This window comes from Periplaneta americana, chromosome 13, assembly GCF_040183065.1.
Source record: "Periplaneta americana isolate PAMFEO1 chromosome 13, P.americana_PAMFEO1_priV1, whole genome shotgun sequence".
NCBI classification, from domain to species: domain Eukaryota; kingdom Metazoa; phylum Arthropoda; class Insecta; order Blattodea; family Blattidae; genus Periplaneta; species Periplaneta americana.
In genome coordinates this window covers 130,137,123-130,158,610 of record NC_091129.1, presented here as the reverse complement: position 1 = coordinate 130,158,610, position 21,488 = coordinate 130,137,123, and the positions used below count along the sequence as shown (strand labels likewise).

The following is a 21,488-nucleotide window of genomic DNA, read 5'->3' as shown; positions in this document are numbered from 1 at the left end:
ACAGAGACAGACCTGAGTTCGTTGACTCTTACATCTTTATTACGAGAAAAAAGACGACTGTGTTAGCGGCGATGTTACCACACTGCTGAAACTTCCAACTCAATTTTTTAATTAACCGTGCATTTAATCACGAAACGTAATATAGGTTTTCCACTCCTTTAAAACTGAGCGAGTTTTGAAGTGACATGCACAATAACACAACATTTTAAATAAATATTGACGTTGTTTTGAAAGAAAACGTGCTTAAAATTTTATGGTAGAGGGCTCAAATTTAATCATATAGGCCTATATATGTAGAAATCATAAAAATGGCCAAATGGACTGAGCGAATTTTGGGATCACACTCTTCATTGTTCTCAAGCACACAAGCAAATATCGGATGGTGTAACTGAAGAAATAAGGAAGTGATGACTGAACACTGTTAACACTTATAGAAAGATCTGTGAGCCTTGAGAGTAAAAAATGTAGGCTATATGATTAAGTGCAGAAAAGGAAATAAATTGGAGCAGGAAGAAATGTTTAATCCTTGCGAATGATGACGACGAAAGAGTTACACATATATTTTCAGATCAAATAGTCTACACCAGGGTCGGGCAGAATTATGCACTCTGTGCTTGCACGGTGTACTACGAGAGAAGTGTGCTTCTAGAGTGCACGAAAACCGGTTTATTCAAGTTGCGGTACGTACTGTATGTTTCAAAAGAAAATGTTATTCTTTCTACCGAACTAAATAAGAACACAAAGTAATGAAACACTTCCTTAAACACAAAACAAAACATGTCTGTTGCACATTAATTCATATTACTCAATTTCTCAAGATTTGGAGAAACTGTATTAGCACAACCTATGTGAAGAACTGCCCTTAAAAGCCCATCATTTCTTGTTTGAGATTTGTTTATTTTCGTAATAGAAAATAACTGTTCACATCTATAAGTGGAACCAAATAAACACAAAACTTTCTCACGCAGCTTATGCTGATTGGGAAAGCGTCCTCTTGGGAATCCGTCATAAAACTGCATAAGACTCGACCTTGAATCATATTTCGCTCGCATCTCTCGACCACATCGCAGGTCAATCAATTCACACTATAATGAAGGGGGGACGTTATCAATAATCAGTTGGAATCGGAGGATGTAGCAAAAATACGCAAATCCATTTCCAGGCAATCTAAATCGTGGAACCTTGATGTAAATTCCTCTAATAGACCGGATAGAATACATGCATACATTTCGAAATTTTCATTGTTCAAAATTCTATGCGCTTAGATAAGAATGGGAAATGATATATTTCGCCTTTTTGCATTTGACGTATCCATAACAGCAATTTCTTCTTAAAAGCTGCAATTCTATCAGCATATTGTGTATTAAGAATTTCTTTTCCCTGAAGTCCTAAATTAGCTCATTTAAAAGCTGTAAGATCTGTTATAGCTGCTGGCACACTACAGCGCTCGCACTTGGAATACCCCGTGCGCACGGAGGGCAAATGCACTCAAACGCTCATCGCTGGTCTACACATATCCAGAAAGTTTTGAACGTTTGGAGACATGTTTTCTTTTAATGGTTCAATATTATTTTCTGTAAATCTCTATAATATCTACTAATGCACATATGAATACTACATTCTAGGGAAATTCTACCAGACGTTCCCCAATAAATAAACATTCTGGGATGATTTTCGTGTAACTCCTAGCATAGCGTCTATGAAATCATATGGTATATTCCTACTACCTACAAAAAAGAGTAATTAGAATAATAGTAGGTACCAAACCTAGAGAATCGTGTAGGACCATTTTCAAAAACTACAAATAATGCCTATGGCTTGTCAGTATATTTTCTCATTGATAAACTTCCTCGTATGTAATCGTGAAAACTTTGCATTTAATTCAACAGTTCACAGCATAAATACTAGTCAAAAAAAGTCTTTCATACTCCATCAGCAAGTCTATGGTGCTATCAAAAAGGAGTGCGTTATATGGCAGTAAAAATGTTTAACAGCCTCCCTATGAATATAAAAAATCAAACTCAAAATATATTATTATTTAGGGCTAAATTAAAGAAGTACGTAATTTCTCACGCCTTCTATTCTATATGTGAATTTATGATATTCAACAACACTGCATGAATATTTCTATCTTGTATTAAGTATCGATACTAACACCTTGTGTTGTACTAGTTAGTATTAGTACAGAGTGATTTATATAGAACTGACACATTTCTTTCTTTAATTATTCCGTTGGAAATTCATTCAATGACCCAATTTTAGCGCCAAATTAAGCAGAATGTTCTGGAGTTTCGATTCCTTGTCACTAGATGCGCAGATGTTTATGTTTTATTCCTATTGTTGGCAGCACTGACCCAATTTTAGCACTAAATTAAGCAGAATGTTCTGGAGTTTCGATTCCTTGTCACTAGATGCGCAGATGTTTATGTTTTTATTCCTATTGTTGGCAGCACTAGATGAGCAGATGTTTATGCTTTATTCCTATTGTTGGCAGCTGTTTTCGACATTTTGTGTCAACGTGAAAATGCAGTACACATTAAATCAACGACTCTTCCTTGTGAAGCAATACTGGATTACGAATTCAATTACATCTATTCAAAGGGCATACCAGAGAGAATTTGGTGTTCGCAATCCTCCCAAAAGAAACACAATACTGGGACTGGTAAACAAATTGGAAACAACTGGATCTCTGGTGAGTGAAAAGGGCAAGCATCGTTCATCTAGGCATCCCACGGTTGTTGTTGACGTAAGAGCACGACTGGAGCAGTCACCCAAAAAATCATTAAGACGTTTGTCTTTGAGTTTGTTGAGCAACTGGACGAAATAGAGCTGAGTCAAGGATATTTTCAGCAAGATGGCGCCACATGCCATACATCAAATGAATCCATGGAACTAATTGCAAGTTTCTTTGACGACCGAATAATTTCCAGGAACCTGTGGCCACCGAGATCTCCGGATTTGACAACGCCGGACTTCTTTCTATGGGGTTACTTAAAAGATAGGGTTTACGCCACACGTCCCCAGACATTGGACGATCTGAAGCACAATATCACACAGGAGATTCAAGCTATTGACAACAGAGTCCTCCAACGAGTGGCCAGTAACATGGAACGACGTGTTGAGTTGTGCCTTATGCAGGATGGAGGACATTTTCAACATTTGCTGTAGACGTAAATAATCTCCCAAAATTCCTCTACATTTTAGGTATAATAAGTTGTCGCTAGCACAATTCGTTTTGAAACAATTAATGAAAGAAATGTGTCAGTTCTATATAAATCACTCTGTATATTGTAAAATTCTTCTGTATATATTTCAACTAGACTGTGACTATTTATTAATACTTTGTAGTACTATTAAGATTTTTTGACGTGTTCCATATTCTAGCTGTGAAGCAATGTACAAATACCTTGGAATTTGGTTTTTTTTTTTTTTTCAGATCAACGCGCTGCTAATGTTGGATATTGTGCGTGTCTTGTTTACGAAACTGAAGAAAATTAATACAGCCAAGTCTGGACATGTCAGGTAAGAAAGCTCACTAGTACCAATACCACGTATATTAATCTTACGCCACGGTTAGACATGTACATTTTGGCGTTACTCCTGCTTACCTCCCCTCTCTTCCAAACGAGTAGAAGCATCACTTTCGCTTATAGGGATATCTTATGCGAAGTTTTACCGTCAGATGGCAGGAGCGTTCCATGCGGGGCAACATGTTGTGGGGCTATGTTTTTTCATATGCTACAGTTGATTACGTTTTCCCGCTTGTTGGTTTTCTGTGCGTGTCAAAATTATATTTACAGTTATTTTGTATAACCTAGTATACTTTAATATAATTCAATATTTTCTTACCTCATAATTTAATTTAATTTACAGTAAATAATAACGTAAGCCTGTATAATATTGAGCGATTCCCCGAGATGGGTGGGGAAATCTGCAGTATGCAGAATATAAATACGAGTAAATTGAATGTTCATGGACCTAAACGAGAACTTTGATAACAATATGCACAAATAAAAAAATAGGAAATATGTCGAAAGTGAATATTGCCCTCTTTAATAATTAATATTTAAGAACCGTACGCTAAAAACAGGATATGCAGCCACCAATGTGTTTTTTTTTTATAGGGAAGGGACTACCGAGATTGAATTCCTTGTATTTTTTCTGTAGTTGCAGAAAGATCAAATGCAATTTTTAATAGGTTGATATAATATGATCGCAATAGTATCACGATTAGTAGTGTGTTTTGTGGTTAAGGACATGCAGTTTCGAATATTGTGTGGGATGATTTTGAAAATTTGAACTTAAAACATGGCTTCAATAATTAGGGTACAGTACATTAAAAACATTATTCACGAAATGGATTTCACTAGAGGTCGTCCTGGATAATAAACATTCCAGTTTATCGAGAGTTTACTGTAGGCGTAAAATTCGGAGCCTCCTACAACTACTCCATATAATCTAAGCTAACATAGCTCGCTGTCGAGGTTGCATATGTTTTTATAAATTTTTCTTTTTTCTCTTCCAAAATGAAACTGTAATCAACACTATCACCTACTTGAAGTAGTTACTTTTATTTAATAGCTAGAACTTTCGAGGCGCAATTTAATTACTTATATTTTTTAAGGTTTAAAGCATATATTCAGGATATTTCCGGACCTGATTGAAGACAAAAAGCTTTCCCTGGTTTTTACATATAGGAACATAACAAAAATTTGCCATTTTTAGTTGTTTCTAAGAGTATCTAATATACTAATACACTATGTATATACTCAATGTTTATATACCGAAAAACAAATGCACACGCAAAGCGCATCCCTCATAGTACACGTGCGCTATCTGTTGGTGCTAGTTCAGGATATCCCTATTGGGGAGGCAGTAATATCTGTCGCCACAAGCACCCCCGCCAACCCTCCTCAAACAGGCTTGGTCCCTGTATTCGTCAGTGGCGTAGCGTCAATGTAAGCTAAAAAGCTCAGCTTCCCCAGTTAATAATAGTTTCATAATAAACCTGCAATCTATGGACAAAATTATTTATTAATTTTAATAGAATTTATATTTACGCGTTAAATATTGTGATGCGGCAGCTCAGGATGATTTATGATGCAGCAGTAAACAAGAAGCCTGCACACACCAGCTTCCAAGCAGACTGGTTTCTTACACTCATTGTTCTGTGTAACCCACCCCGCAGATTTTCCATCCCTTTCTAACTACCCTGGTCGCAAGGCTCGCAGGAAGCTAGCTGATATTGAAAATAAGTAGTTTCCGAGTTATCCCTTTTCGTCAGTTGTGTTCAATTGAAGTGTTAGTGTGCATTGTGGCTGATATAATAAATAATGAGTGAAATAGCAGTTCCTGACACCAATTTACTTGAATTTTTTAAGACAATTCTATTATCAAGATTGACTTACGAACAAAAGTGTGATCTAAAAAACAAATGACCGACTCCCTTGCTGTCAATGAAGGACACAACCAAAAGACAGACGCATACTTAACGTACTGTATCTATTGACCGTTAATATTGTGATTTCTCTAACTATGACAGGGAGTGAGCTAGTGTTATACTATACGTGTCTATTTGATGTGTAAACAGTGAAATCATATTTTACTACGTACCATTTGAGGTCATGCCTTATTGGTGTTACGAGGTTCCAAGCAATCTTCGACTGCTGACTTGACATTGACTACTATTTATTTTAAGACTGTATTTTTGTAATACGTTTTCTCATATTGCATGAAAGACAACTTGAATTAGCTTCCCCTGCTCAAAATTTCATGCTACGCCATTCGTACTTCTAACTGCTTGGGTGAATGGACGAAAGATAATGGAGAAGATTAAGAAAGTGAAGGAAAAATTGGAATCAGGCGAATTTGTTGTGGCCAAGAAAGACACTAATACTGGCGCCCAAAGCAGTCGAGCATGGGATAGATTTTCCTGTATTATTGAAGACACTTCAAAAACATCTGTTGGCTATGTTCAGTGTAATACTTGCAAGAAGAAAATGAATAGTGCATGGGGACTTCCGGTTTATTGCGTCATGTGTGCCGAAATAAAAAAGAAGGAAAGAGAACTAGAGAAGTTTAAATAATAATAATAATAATAATAATAATAATAATAATAATAATAATAATAATAATAATAGAGCATGCACAATTAATTTCTTGCTACAGTTAAATTATTCTAAATGATCAAATACAACTTCAGATATTCTTTCGGCCGTCCTGTCATCTGAAAGTCCTGTTAATTCTTGTGTTTTATTATAGCTTATTTTATTTATTTTTATGTAATTTTGTTTTTTATTCATTTTAATTTTTATATTATATCATTTTAAATTGATTATTATTTCGTTTATTCTAGCCGGTGTTTCCTCAATTCTAGGAGCTGTTAACTTTATTTCTACAACAATTAATATAAAACCAATTAACATAATGACCAATGAACTGCATTTAAGGAGGCTACAAGGGTATTCGAAAATTCACATTGTAGTCTCTGACAGTGTTTCCACACCACAACCCCAAAAGAAGGGTCGTAGTATTAGGATACACGGTCACATCCTCAAACGCGGTTAAACTCAAGCTATACCCCGCCCTCTGCACCCTTCCCTGTCCTTAACTTCACTGCTAGAAAAAACCGTTTGCTGTAAGATATTTGGATGGTTCCTCGGAAAGTATTCCTAAGGTCTGAGATGTGCAGTGGCGACAACTCACGACAGAAAGTGGAAGTTTGGAGAGAATTATTACGTCGGGACGCATTAAAAATAAAAATCTGTAGGATCATCCTCATATCTTTCATGGAGAAATCACCACTGGCTCATATGTGAGAAATGTATGGAACTGTGTGCCAAAGACCTTAGGCCATTTACCGCAATCGAGGATGAGGGATTATTGAATTTAGGCCAGACTTGATATGGGTGTCAAGTACGGCGCTTTAAACATTCGTGATGTTATGCCTTCATGTGTTACGGTTTCTCAATATGTAAAAGCCTATGCTGATAAAGTTTGAGGAAGTTGGATACCAGAAGTTCTTAAAGCAATTAAAGGGAACAATTGCCGACCACCACAGTTATTTGGACTGATAACTATATAAGACGTCATTAGGCTATATGTCTCTTACAGTGCATTACATAACACAAGATTGGCTGCTGAGAAAATGTGTGTTAGGGTGTACTGTTTTCTCCGACTGTCCAAAAACTAGAGCTAATATTAGAGAGGAGCTAGAATCCAGGCTGCTACAACTAGGGGTCCCTCAAGAAAACTTGAAGGAAATCATATTTGTTACAGATCAGGGAAGTAATATTGTGTAGGCCTTAGAACATTACAAACGTCTCCCCTGTACTGCACACACATACTCAATACAGTATTAAGGCATGTACTAGACGAGTCTTAACTGAAAGATAAAATCCCTGAGGTAATGAAGGGTTGCAGGCCACCAAAACCAATGTATCATATTGCTATGAATATATAGAATATAATCTAAATTTAACAGAAGAAATACTGAAATCAGAAGTGAACACTGAAATAATGAAACAATTGTCTTTAGAGACAATTAATATTAGGTACCCTCCACAAAACTGGCTTAATTTATACACCAACGGATCCTTGATCTCCAGAGAACAAGGTGCTGTTGCAGGTGTTACGTGCTCTCTCTTCTCACTTTATAGATCTCTTGGATATGGAACAACAAGTTTTGATGGAGAAATCGTTGCAATAAGTGAAAGTCTCAGGAATCTTTTATGCCACATCAATAAATTTAAGAATGCAGTTATATTGTCAGACTCCAAAGCAGCCATTCTATCAATAGTCTCTAAATACACATATTCATCTCAAACAGCAGAAATAACTAAAATGCTCTCTCAATTAATATCACTTAATAAAAGAATTGTATTCCAATGGATACCATCCCATTGTGGAATCCTGGGAAACGAGAATGCAGATGCTTTAGCAAAGAAGGGCAGCACTGCTACTTACAGACCTGTTACTAAATCTACATATTACTCTGTGAAAAGATTTATTAAATCTACGTACTTAGACTTTAACAAACAAAATTTCATAACACAATCTCAAGGAAAAAAATGGAACTCTCTGCATCATAATCCACAGTTAATTCCCGATTTACCACGAAAATCGTCTGTAGCTGCATTTAGACTGGCAACAGGCCATGATTGTTTGGCCAAACACCTCCATAGAATTGGAATATATTAGTCCCCTAACTGCCCATTGTGCAACTCAAACCAAGAAATAGATTCGGAACACCTCAAAATCTGTGCTTCAGTGGCTGGTCATGATAATATCTTTGAAAAATATTGAAGTGCAAGAAGTCAAATGACTTTATTGTCAAACGCCTGGCATTAGAAAACAACAACAACATATTACTATAATGTACCGAAGTACATATGGGGTTTCAATGCAGTAATTGTGCGTTTCCATATGGTGAAGAATCAATAGAATGGAGAAAAATTCTTCTCTGGCACCGGGACTCAAAGCCGGATTTTCAGCTTTACGTGCTGTTGTTTTATCCACTAAGCCACATCGGATTATGGATTGAATCCTCTCATTTTTAAGTTCTACCTGCTGTATTCCCCTCAGTTGACCTATCCTCGTGTACCATGTCACAGTTTGTGTGACAGTAGACACAATGTTCAACAAGTACAGAGATGTACTCATTACGATTGACTAAGTGGTTGAGACGCGATGGAACATGGCATCGTCTTGAATCACAAAGTGATTACTTACTGTACTCTTTATCATATTACTATGATGTACCGAAGTACATACGGAGTTTCAGTGCAGTGTCAGTAATTCTGTGTTTTCATATGGTGAAGAATCGGTAGAACGGAGAAAAATTCTTCTCTGGCACTGGGATTCGAACCCAGGTTTCCAGCTTTACGTGCTGGCGCTTTATCCACTAAGCCACACCGGATTCAAGTTCCGATGTCAGATTGAATCCCTCTCATTTTTAATTTCTACCTACTGTGTTCCCTTTTGTTGGCCTACCCCTGTGTATCATGTCACAGTATGTGTAACAGTAGACAAATGTCCAACCACAAGTACAGAGGTGCACTCATTACGATTGACTAAGTGGCTGGGGTCCGACAGAACATGGCGCCGTCTTGAATCACAAAGTGATTACTTACACTTTATCATATTACTATGATGTACGGTACCGGTACCGAAATAAATAGGCTACATACGGAGTTTCAGTGCAGTAATTATGCGTTTCCATGTAGTGAAGAATCAATGTACCATAATTCAAAAGTATGCATTACACTTGGGTCTTCATTGAAACAATACTGTTGTACTCGCTGGAATAGTTATCTGACCATGTTGGAGTCTGTTCATTCTTAAATAGAGGATATAACAACAATCCTAGACACAGAAAATGCCAGGGAGAAACTACAGTAATAGGGTATGACCAAAGTGTAGCTGCTCACCTTATTGCTTTCCTACAGCATTTCGGGGATGGTACAAAGGATTTATAAGGGGATAAGGAACCCACTTTATAGCTGGTGCTGTTATAGTTTCATACGTAGCTATCAAATTATACTGTTGAAGATGGCGATAACAAAGTAAAATGAAATTTACATTCACTTTTAATATGTTCAGATAATTATTTGACTGTCGCATCTACTTTGTGAAAAGTATATGAATAAACAAGTAATAAATATATATAATAACTTTAATTTTGCAGATAACGAAGCTTCTGAAGCAAATTTGTAACATGTTTCTCAATCAGAAGTTTATAACTACATTGTAAAAATACTACTCTAAGAAGGGTGAATGTTTCCCCTAGAGGAATCCGTTGGGGGCTCTCCGGTAGACTAGAAGACCCAGACTATGCGGATGATATCTGTCTCTTAGCTCATTTCTTTAAAGATATGAAAGCCAAACTGCAACAATTGGAAAAGTAAGCACAGAAGGTGGGCATTCAAATCAATATTAATAAAACCAAAGAATTGCGCATAGGTACCAATCAACCTACTCTTCTAACTCTAAGCAGCGGTGTAATTGAAAATGTGAAGGAATTCTCATATCTAGGCAGTATAGTCTCCCAGAATGGTGGTACAGATAGCGATGTGAGAGTAAGAATAAAGAAGGCAAGATATGCCTTTGGGCTGCTAAAGCCTATATGGAAGAGTGCTGCCTATACAATAAATACCAAACTGAGAATTTTTAACACAAATGTCAAATCCGTGCTTTTATATGGCTGTGAAACCTGGAAAATAACTAAAGCTATTATCAATCAACTACAAGTTTTTATTAATAGATGTTTGAGAAACATATTAAAAATATTCTGGCCGGTCCAGATATCCAACGAAATCCTATGGTTAAAAACTAAACAAAAACCAGTTGAACTTGAAATTCAGCACAGGAAGTGGGCATGGCTGGGACATACACTTTGCTGACCTGCAGATGACCCCACCAGGAAGGCATGGATTGGAATCCGCAGGGCAGCAGAGGAATTGGCAGACCCAAGATAACATGGAAACGAACTGTTCTCACAGAAGCAAAAATGATGGGGAAGACATGGAGTGAGATTAAGGCGTTGGCCAGGAATAGAGTCAGATGGAGAAGCTTTCTGAGAGCCCTATGTTCCACCTAGGATTGATTGATTGATTGATTGATTGATAAAAATATTACCTACTTGATAAACCTTAATACATACTGTCGTCGTTCCTGCAATAACTCCTATGTGACATATTTATCGATTTCAGACTTTTGCTATATTAATTAACTTAAATAGTGATACAGCAAATAATAAAATCTCCTATATGTAATTATATTTCTTTCTTTCGAAAATGTAAGAATTCACAGTCTCCTATGTACCACCGACATAGAATGAATAAAAGTGTTTTTTCTTCCTACAGAAAAATTTTATATTTTGCACATAGGAGTTATTGCAGGAACAACGACGATACACAACTTAATTTACTTTATACTAGTAGATATAGTAGTAGTAATAGTGTGGTTGAAATAGCAAGACACTGAGTCAACAGAGTTGATGACCACTCTGATTATATCTATCTGCCCTGATGATATTTCCGAAAACTTGGAAAAGTTTAGTTATAGAACTCGGTGGAATACCCAAAAGTCTATTTCTAATAGATTAGTTTCACTTTATATTCTCTAGCTAATTCTCCTCTGTCTCCTGAATTGACGTATACCCTCTCTTGCCCTGTGAGGAAAATGTCTTTCCTTATTTGTACACATTTGAAATGAAATATTCAAAGAAGAATTGTGTTACAGGCGAATGACAAGAGCCACCATTCTGCTGATGCCTCTGTTTGGGGTGCCATTTCTGCTTACACTGGAACGTCCCAGTGCTGAGGACTGCACTCTGGAGCAAGTCTACTATTACTTTTTCTACACTATGGATGGGCTGCAGGGAGCGTTGGTAACATTGCTGTATTGCTATCTCAATAAGGAGGTAATACCTACTGGAAATATATTAGCTGTTTTTGTCTTTTACATTACTTTAAAACTGTAGTTATGAAGAGAAAGAACCTAACCCTCTACAAATTAGTAACCATGGACTTGTACTTACTTACTTAATTTACAAAATGGCTTTTAGAGAACCCAGAGGTTCAGTAGCAAGTAGCAAGTAGCAAGTAGCAAGTAGCAAGTAGCAAGTAGCAAGTAGCAAGTAAGTAGCAAGTAGTAGCAAGTAGTAGTAGTAGTAGTAGTAGTAGTAGTAGCAGTAGCAGTAGCAGTAGCAGTAGCAGCAGCAGCAGCAGCAGCAGCAGTTAAAAAGGGCGCGTTAGCTGCTGTGGCTATTTGCGCCCTTATCTAAAATTCGTCATAAAACAAAGACACAAATAATACAACAATCAGAGTGCTAAAAGAACTAAAAAACGTTGTCACGGTAAAACGTGGTATACAAATGCAGTACACACAAGGTGATTTCTAAACAATCATAAAAGTGAGCAGTCCTACGACCTTAGGTAATGTTCAAAACGAACCAATAAGATAATAAAACTAAGGCCACTAGAGTTAAATTGCATATCACATTTCAAAAACAATGAAATCTTATAAAATAATCGGATGTGTAGGGTCAGAAATGTCAACTATGTAAAATCAAATATAAAACAACAAATGTAACCTCCGGATGTAAAGGGTCCGGAGGATAAGTAAAACGGGTCAATAAAAAACTAAATCACCTTATCCAGTCGATAAAAATCTGAGAACTGCATTTGTACAATTAAAATCATTTCCAAGAGCGTCACATAGTGTCGGCCAAATTCCATATTGCCGGCAGACACGGTCATATTTTCTGCAATCCAATAAAACATGTTCCACCGTAAGTGGAACACGGCACATATCACACTCCGGCTGAGGCCCGCCATGTAGGAGATGGCCATGTGTCAGATGACAGTGGCCAATCCTCAACCGGGTGAGTAAAACCTCCTCGTGTCGTGATGCTCTTGTGGACGAATCCCAAACTCGAACAGTATTTTTTATATTTCGTAATTTGTTTCCCTCTTGTGCAGACCATTCTCCTTCCCATTGCCACCATATTTTCCCGGAGGTTCATTGCCACCCTCACATAAGCCCACCATCGGTCCCTGTCCTGAGCAAGATTAATCCAGTCCCTACCATCATATCCCACCTCCCTCAAATCCATTTTAATATTATTCTCCCATCTACGTCTCGGCCTCCCCAAAGGCATTTCCCTCACGTCTCCCAACTAACACTATATACGCATTTCTGGATTCGCCCTGTATGCCCTGCCCATCTCAAACATGTGGATTTAATGTTCCTAATTATGTCATGTGAGGAATACAATGCGTGCAGCTCTGCATTGTGTAACTTTCTTCATTCTCCTGTAACTTCATCCCTCTTAGCCGCAAATATTTTCCTAAGCACCTTATTCTCAAACATCTTTAACCTCTGTTCCTCTCTCAAAGTGAGACTCCAAGTTTCACAACCATACAGAACAATCGGTAATATAACTATTTTATAAATTCTAACTTTCAGATTTTTTGAAGCCAGACTAGCTGACAAAAGCTTATCAACCGAATAATAACAGACATATCCCATATTTATTCTGCATTTCATTTCCCCTCGAGTGTCATTTATATATGTGTTGTTCCAAGATATTTGAATTTTTCTATCTCTTCAAAGAATAAATTTCCTATTTTTATATTTCCATTTCGTACTATGTTCTAGTCACGAGACATAATCATATACTTATTTTGTCTTTTCAGATTTATTTCCAAACCTATCTCTTTACTTGTTTCAAGTAAAATTCCCGTTTTTTCCCTAATATTTTGTGAATTTTCTCCTAACATATTCACATCATTCACATAAACAAGCAGTTGATGTTACCTGTTCAATTCCAAACCTTATTTGTTTTCCTGGACTTTATAAAAGTAAAGGCATCTTCTTGCTTTAACCCGCATTGAATTGGAAAAGTGTCAGACAGAAACTGGCTTATACGGACTCTGCAGTATGTTTCACCGAACTAGCTTCTTGGCAATACCAAATCCAATAAGAATATTATGTATAACTTCTGTCTTAACCGAGCCATATGTCTTTTTGAAATCTATGAATAACTGATCTAATGTGCCCTTAAACTCCCATTTTTCTCCAGTATCTGTTGAATACAAAAAATCTAATCAGTAGTAGTTCTATTACGCCTAAGACCATATTATTAGTCCCCATTAATTTCATCTACATATGGAGTTAATCTTGGGTACGTTTATGGACTCCGTCTACTGTTCTGGCACCATTTCTTTTTCCGTAATAGCAAGTACAAACTTATAAATTTCACTAGATAATGCGTTTCCACCCTCTTGTATTAATTCTGCTGGAATTTGAAACCAATGGACTTGTACGGGTAACAGAATGTAATGATACATTCAAACTTCTCTGCCATAAAATAAAAATTATTAAATCACAACATAATAGTCAATAGAAAATAAACCTACAGTCTATCTTTAAAACATTATTGATATTACTAGAAGACATTCCGTGAAAGTTATGCGAAAAAAAGTCCTACTGGTATCGGTACTGATTTTTTCTGAAAGTTGGTTACCCTATACATTGAAAAAGAAAAATAGTACAGAGAAAAACAGATTATGAAGACAGTTTTAATAATTGTGGCTGTTCCGAGATTTGTTACATTAGTTTGAAATGTAGAAAAATTTAGGCAAGAAAATGTATTGTGTCCTTCATAACCCCAAATATTACATCTATGACAGAGAAATAGCGAAATTATTGTTACGTTTGTACGAATCAAATTTCTGCACATTTAAAGGGCAAAACTGAAATTCTTGCAGTAATTTATTATCACAATACACCACTCTCTTAAATTGACTGAGCCAATAGCTTTCCTAAAACTCGCTATGAAATGTTTCATATATTATTTTTATCTCGAAAAGGAAGCAAAAACGAGAAAAATTGTATTAAACTTTTTTGTTTGGAATATTTCAAAAATAACCCCTGAAATTAAAGACTTACTTACGGTTCACTTTGTAACACTCCTATCCTCTGTCCATCTCCGCTTTTCCCTGCAGCTATCATGAAACTTTATTTTGAAATTATAAAAAGTCTGGTTATTATAGTGTTATACATAAAAAGATATGCTTCATACAGAAATTTTAATTCAAAATATCGCTTAAAATTCAGAACCTACCTCATCAATTTGTAATTGGGTCTATACAAATTTTTCCTGTTAAGTATCAATACAGAATGGTGTATGAAGACTAAAAATTTGTAGTCTTGAAGTCAGTGATTGAAATGACGTAATAATTTTATTAATACTTTTGGAAGAGTTCATAATATGAATATAGTTAGAAATTAATTTATACTTTATAAGAAACTACACTATAGAGGAAATTACCATCTCTCGTTGGGATATGCAGGGAAATAGCAGAATGAAGTTACTTTACGCAATGTGGGAACATTAAAAAAATTTGCGAAGATCACCTGAATCCAGGAGGTAGAACAGATCCATTGGTATAATCTGTAGAGAATATGTTATCACAGTCTAGTATATACAGTCGCGAAGCTCAATACGTAGTAAATGCAAACATTAGATAGTTACTGAAGCTTTCCTGGCGATGTGATAATTCGAAATTTTCTCGGGCTTCCAGCCAGGTCATAAGTTGGTGATCCACCGACGTTTCGAGGATGTTCATCTTCAGGGTTAAATGATATGAGGATGAATATCCTCAAAACGTCGGTGGATCACCAACTTATGACCTGGATGGAAGCCCGAGAAAATTTCGAATTAGATAGTTGCTCACCACTAGGATCGCTAATATCGCCTCATTACAGGCAATGCAAAATAGTACCGTCACAGTCTATTGTTTCTAGCACCCTCAAAACTCAAGCTTCGTGACTTTATATAGTAGACTGTGATATTATTATTATTATTATTATTATTATTATTACTATTATTATTATCATCATCATCATTAATTCCTGGACTACCAAAGAAATGAAGACATCTGTAATAACATTTCTTCGGTAGTCGAGGAATATTGTTGATGATGATGATGATGATAATAACAATAAAATAATAGTAATAATAATAATAAAAAATAAATAATAATAATAATAATAATAATAATAATAATAATAATAATAATAATAATAATAGAGAGACAAGACAGACTAGATAGATAGATAGATAGATAGATAGATAGATAGATAGATAGATAGATAGATAGATAGATAGATAGATAGATAGATAGATAGATAGATAGATAGATAGATAGATAGACAGATAGATAGATAGATAGATAGATAGATAGATAGATAGATAGATAGATAGATAGATAGATAGATAGATAGATAGATAGATAGATAGATAGATATATAGATATAGATATAGATATAGATATATAGATAGATAGATAGATAGATAGATAGATAGATAGATAGATAGATAGATAGATAGATAGATAGATAGATAGATAGATAGATAGATAGATAGATAGATAGATAGATAGATAGATAGATAGATAGATAGATAGATAGATAGATAGATAGATAGACAGGCAGACAGATAGATATTAGCCTTAGGAAATACAATGATTTCATGGCATCGTCAGAGTGAATACATAATAAATATGCAGTTACATAGTGTGTTATTCCGACATACAAGATGTCTACAATAATATACTAATAATATACACTCAACACATTCTGCAATGAAGTCAGTTCTCCACAATCTTCTACAGACCATTACTTGTACAAAGTTCTTGGTTTCCTTATCTTCTTGGGCAGTCTCACCCCAGACATGAATCAGACAGAAAAGAAGAGCAGTAAACACAAAAGGAGATACTAACTACTGTAAGCTAAATTTGGAGTGCTAAACTAAGATACTCATTGACAGTAAAAGCATGTGGAAAAGTAAAATATGTTTCACTGACTTTTTAAATCTAGAATAATAATAATAATAATAATAATAATAATAATAATAATAATAATAATAATAATAATAATAATAATAATAGTAATAATAATAGTAATAGTAAATATAATAATAATAGTAATAGTAAAAAAGGTAAAGGTATCCCCGTAACATGCAATGAAGGAACTTGGGGGGCATGGAGGTAGAGCCCCATGCTTTCCATGACCTCGGCACTAGAATGAGGTGGTGTTAATAATTATAATAATAATAATAATAATAATAATAATAATAACAACAACAGTAATGTTCAGAGTTTCTAACATCTATAAAATATTTATAAGAAATTTCAAGTTTCATTTTGATTTAACTTTTGCAGGTGCAAGTTCAGCTTCTACACAGTTACCACAACTTAATGACACGTGTGTATCGCCTGATGGGCAAAGACTATGTTCCAAAGCATCGCCCTACCTGGACATACAGTGAGCGCAAACAAACTACAACCAGCGTTGTTATGTCTGATGGCACCAGTAGACCTAGCATGTCCTTCTTTCCATCTACTCTGACGGATACACCACATTCACCAACCAGTGTCTCCTTCGCACCATCTCCGCTAGTCATTGGGGACAACATCGTGACAGATGCTGCCCCGCCTCCAGAGAGGCCCAGCATCTTGACCACTTTTAAAAGCAACAGCTCACCTCATGCAGAGCAACCTTCTCTTCAAGACACTCGGCAGAGGAGGACTTCATCCGTTAACATTGAGGATCCTATATATGACCAGATAGAAATTTATAATCTTCAGAGTAAAGCACGTGACTCAGATGAGGAATCAATGAAGAGATCAGAGTCACAATGTCACTGGACTGAAGGTCATATAGGAATCAACTTGACGTCCTCTGCATCCCCAGAACAGACTACTGGTAGAATTAGACGACGAACACTATCAGATGACGAGACATACGCGTGATAACTGCACGTTTTTGTTCTGATACGCTAGGAGAAACTTTTTGTAAGTTTCAGAAATTTACTGGTACTGTCAACCAATGGCGACGCCAGCATTTTTCATTTAGATGCGTGGGGGCAAGATTTGGGTGGGCAGAACTTATGCAAGATGGACAACCCTGCTCCTTTTATTTTATTTTCAGTACTATATCAACTACTCGGTTATTTAGCGTCGATGGAATTGGTGATAGAGAGATGGTATTTGGCGAGATAAGGCCGAGGATTTGCCATGTATTATCTGACATTCGTCTTACAGTTGGGGAAAACATCGAAAAAATCCAAGCAGGAATGGCTCAGCTGACTGATCTGCGCCAGTGTCTCCTGCTCCGTTGTGTTCCACAACTTATATATATTTTATGGGAGTAGATTGTAACTGGTCAAGACAAAATAATATATTGTTTCTGTTATTAAATATACGGTGTCTAGCACTAACACTACCCAGAAAGGTTTATAACTCAGTAATTAATAAATTTATCCACATGATATTTGCTGCAGAGGACACAAGAAATCGCCAAGTTTTTATGTTGGCAACATCTTACAGTAGAACCCCGATTATCCGTCACCCTATTAACCGATTGTTGGATTATCCGTCTGTCATTCTCTCCTTTTTTTTTGTTGCAGAAAAAATATTGAGTATTGCACAATACATTAGTACGTATTTTATTTTTATAGAGAGTGATATTACAAGCCTTTGTCCTTACACATTATGATCTACTGTTCGAGTGACCTGTTTAATTTCTGTGCAAAACGTCTTCCAGAAGTGCCAAAAGAATACAATATGTTGTGCTAAGTAAGTATCAAAGATAAGTGCATATAAGTAACTGAGTGGTCTTGGAAAAGAGGAGCTGGGGTTTATCTCACATGGAATACGAGATTGGAGTTACAACTGTGAGTGATTTAATAAAAAACAAGGTTAAAGTGTATAAATTACTTAAATCTATAACATGAGACCTATACTTTTCCTATCTTTCCATAGAAATCTATCATAGGAAGTTTCCTTGACCCTTAGAAACCCGTGATTGACATTCATTCATTCATTCATTCATTCATTCATAGTGTTCTGTCACTGCAAACCTAGCATTCTCCAGTCTTTCTATTTTCTGCCTTCCTCTTAGTCTCCGCATAAGATCCATATATCTTAATGCTGTCTATCATTTGATATCTTCTTCTTCCTCGAAATCTTCTCCAGTTCACCATTCCTTCCAGTGAATCCTTCAGTAGGCAGTTTCTTCTCAACCAGTGACCCAGCCAATTCCTTTTTTTCTTCCTGATCAGTGTCAGCATTATTCTTTCTTCACCCACTCTTTCCATCGGAGCTATTATACTGATCCACTACCTAATTTGTTAAAAGACATGACCACGGAGAAAATTACGAAAGTGCATTATGCAACACTTAATTTATGAAAGTCTTATATGGTATAGAACATCCGATTTTTTCGATTAACTGTTCAGCCGATCCTCTTCATTACCATGGATAATAGAGGTTCTACTGTAGTTCCATTCCTCGTGATTTCCACTAATGTTCAATAGTTGTTAAGTTTTAGGTTAGTGTACTAGTGATATTTCTATTTCTAATTGTGACATTAAATGAGGTGTGTTTCTGGAAAATTGTAGAAGTGTCACATTAAAAATTTTTTAGGAAATTTTTTGGCAAATGTTTGAAACAAATGTGAATGCTTGGTACTTGTATTCTTTTTACAGTATTAGCAACAGTACTCATACATACGCTTCCAATGAAATAACCGAAATGATCTTCCTCACGTGTACATTGTTTCCCCACAAACACTCCTCAAATATGCTCATGGCTTTCGGTACACATCTCATTATGTGGTACGTGATAACAATCAACGCCGATTCGCGAAATGATCTGTAACTAGTTGAGGATTAGCAACTAATCAACATTTATCCGCAAATAACGAACATAATTCAAGGACAAAGAGAATGTATTTTACTACTATACTGACAGAAGATGTGTAACTTATAGACTGATCTCATGACTTTGTTATATTATAGGCCTACTTTCAGTTTACAGATAACTATCACCATAAATATTTAATAGGAAGCTCAGTTCATACTACCCATTAGAATCAGTGGCGTAGCGTCAATGTAAGCTAAAAAGCTTAGCTTCCCCAGTTAATAATAATTTCATAATAAACCTGCAGTTTATGGAGAAAATTATTTATTAATTTTAATAGAATTTATATTTACGCGTTAAATATTGTGATGCGGCAGCTCAGGATGATTTGTGATGCAGCAGTAAACAAGAAGCCTGCACACACCAGCTTCCAAGCAGACTGGTTTCTTCTGTGTAATCCACCCCGCAGACTTTCCATCCCTTTGTAACTAAACTACCCTAAGGCTCTCAAGGCGCGCAAGAAGCCAAGAAGCTAGCTTTAACATTTAAAATAAGTAGTTTCCGAGTTATCCCTTTTCGTCAGTTGTGTTCAGTTGAAGTGTTAGTGTGCATTGTGGCTGATATAATAAATAATGAGCGAAATAACAGTTCCTGACACTAATTTACTTGAATTTTTTAGGATAATTGTATTATCAATACTGACTTACGAACAAAAGTGTGATTTAAATTTAAAAAACAAATGGCCGACTCCCTTGCTGTCAATGAAGGACACAACCAAAAGACAGACGCATACTTACGTAATGATACTAATACTGTATCTATTGACCGTTAATATTGTGATTTCTCTAAGTATGACAGGGAGTGAGCTAATGTTATACGTATACGTGTCTATTTGTTAAGAGATATGTGTAAACCTTGAAATCATATTTTACTACGTATCATTTGAGGTGGTCATGCCTTATTGGTGTTACTTACGATGTTCCAACCAATCTTCGACTGCTGACTTGAAATTGACTACTATTTATTTTAAGGCTGTATTTTTGTAATACGTTTTCTCATATTGCATGAAAGACAACTTGAGTTAGCTTCCCCTGCTCAAAATTTCATGCTACGCCACTGATTAGAATTCATTATGGGTATGCTACTGAAAACAATTTTCTTTTGAAAATTAACATTTTATCATAATCCATGTTGAATCTTTCGTACACTACTTTTAACACTTGAATATAAATAATTGATTAAATTGTGATCTTACTCGTGTTAATTATGTAAGCATGTGCGGCTTACAGCTGTTTCGGTGCTACTTGACACCATCAGCGAATAGGGATTATAAAGAATGGACACTTCGCGTCGGTACCTTTGATGTAGCCGGACTGATTTCAATGACCTTCAAGCCAGCTAGAGCGTGAGATTCTGCTTTCTCCCTAGAGTTGGCGCTGACGTCACACCAGCTAGCAGTCGACACAAAATTGGATCCATAAAATAATAAATCCGTCATTAACTGTAATGTCTAGACTCTAGAGTTCCTTTATAATGAGAGTTGAGACGTTGACCCCAACAACCATTAAAATATGTAATGATTTGATAGCACTGAAAATGGTAAAACAAAATTCTTATGAGAAGTAAAACCATATACCTATATTATATTATATACAAATATTAAATGAATTTGATACATAATTTTATAATGTATTATATTATTTTATAATATAATTTATTATATCTGAAATATAAAAAATTTAGTTCGTCACTGAGAAAGAAGGAAAAGCTGTTAACTTGAATTTATTTGAAGCTAAGCTTTACTGGATTATGCAATAAGGTAGGCGATGTTTGAATTCTGTGTCTCAGCTCTATTCTCAATTATTATCTTAGCCTATGCTCAATTACACTAACCTCTAGCGCTTGAAAGTAGAACTAAACGCTGGCGCATAGAGAAACAATACACAGGAAAATTCGCTCTGTGTCCATTCTTTATAATCCCTATTCGCTGACACCATCCTCAGAGCCTTCTGTGTCTCAGCGTCATCTCAATTTCGCTGCCTGTTGTGTGAGTCAAATAGTGTGAGTGTTCTGAAATTGATCTGTGTATTGAGAATTTGTACATCTACATATGCCGAACACGTAACTAATGCCAACCGCACATACAATAACATAAATACAGACATGGAAATCCTACACATACAACCCAAAAACCAGAAACTCAACACACTAGAACAATATGAAATATACAGACACACTAAAACACACCCTAATCAAATTCTCAACACACAGATCAAT

The 21,488-nt window shown here is 35.8% G+C and overlaps 1 protein-coding gene across 2 annotated transcripts in view; it reads left to right on the top strand.

Moving 5' to 3' along the window:
- Positions 1-19,000, top strand: part of LOC138712442 (calcitonin gene-related peptide type 1 receptor-like) — a 241,196-nt gene extending 222,196 nt beyond the window's left edge. For both annotated transcript variants that reach the window (XM_069844263.1, XM_069844262.1), the window contains exons 9-11: positions 3,437-3,522; positions 11,242-11,422; positions 16,731-19,000. In XM_069844263.1, the coding sequence (XP_069700364.1) occupies positions 3,437-3,522; positions 11,242-11,422; positions 16,731-17,321 (858 nt within the window). In that variant the 3' untranslated portion in view covers positions 17,322-19,000. The remainder of the gene's footprint in view (positions 1-3,436; positions 3,523-11,241; positions 11,423-16,730) is intronic.
- The last annotated feature ends 2,488 nt before the right edge of the window (positions 19,001-21,488 follow it).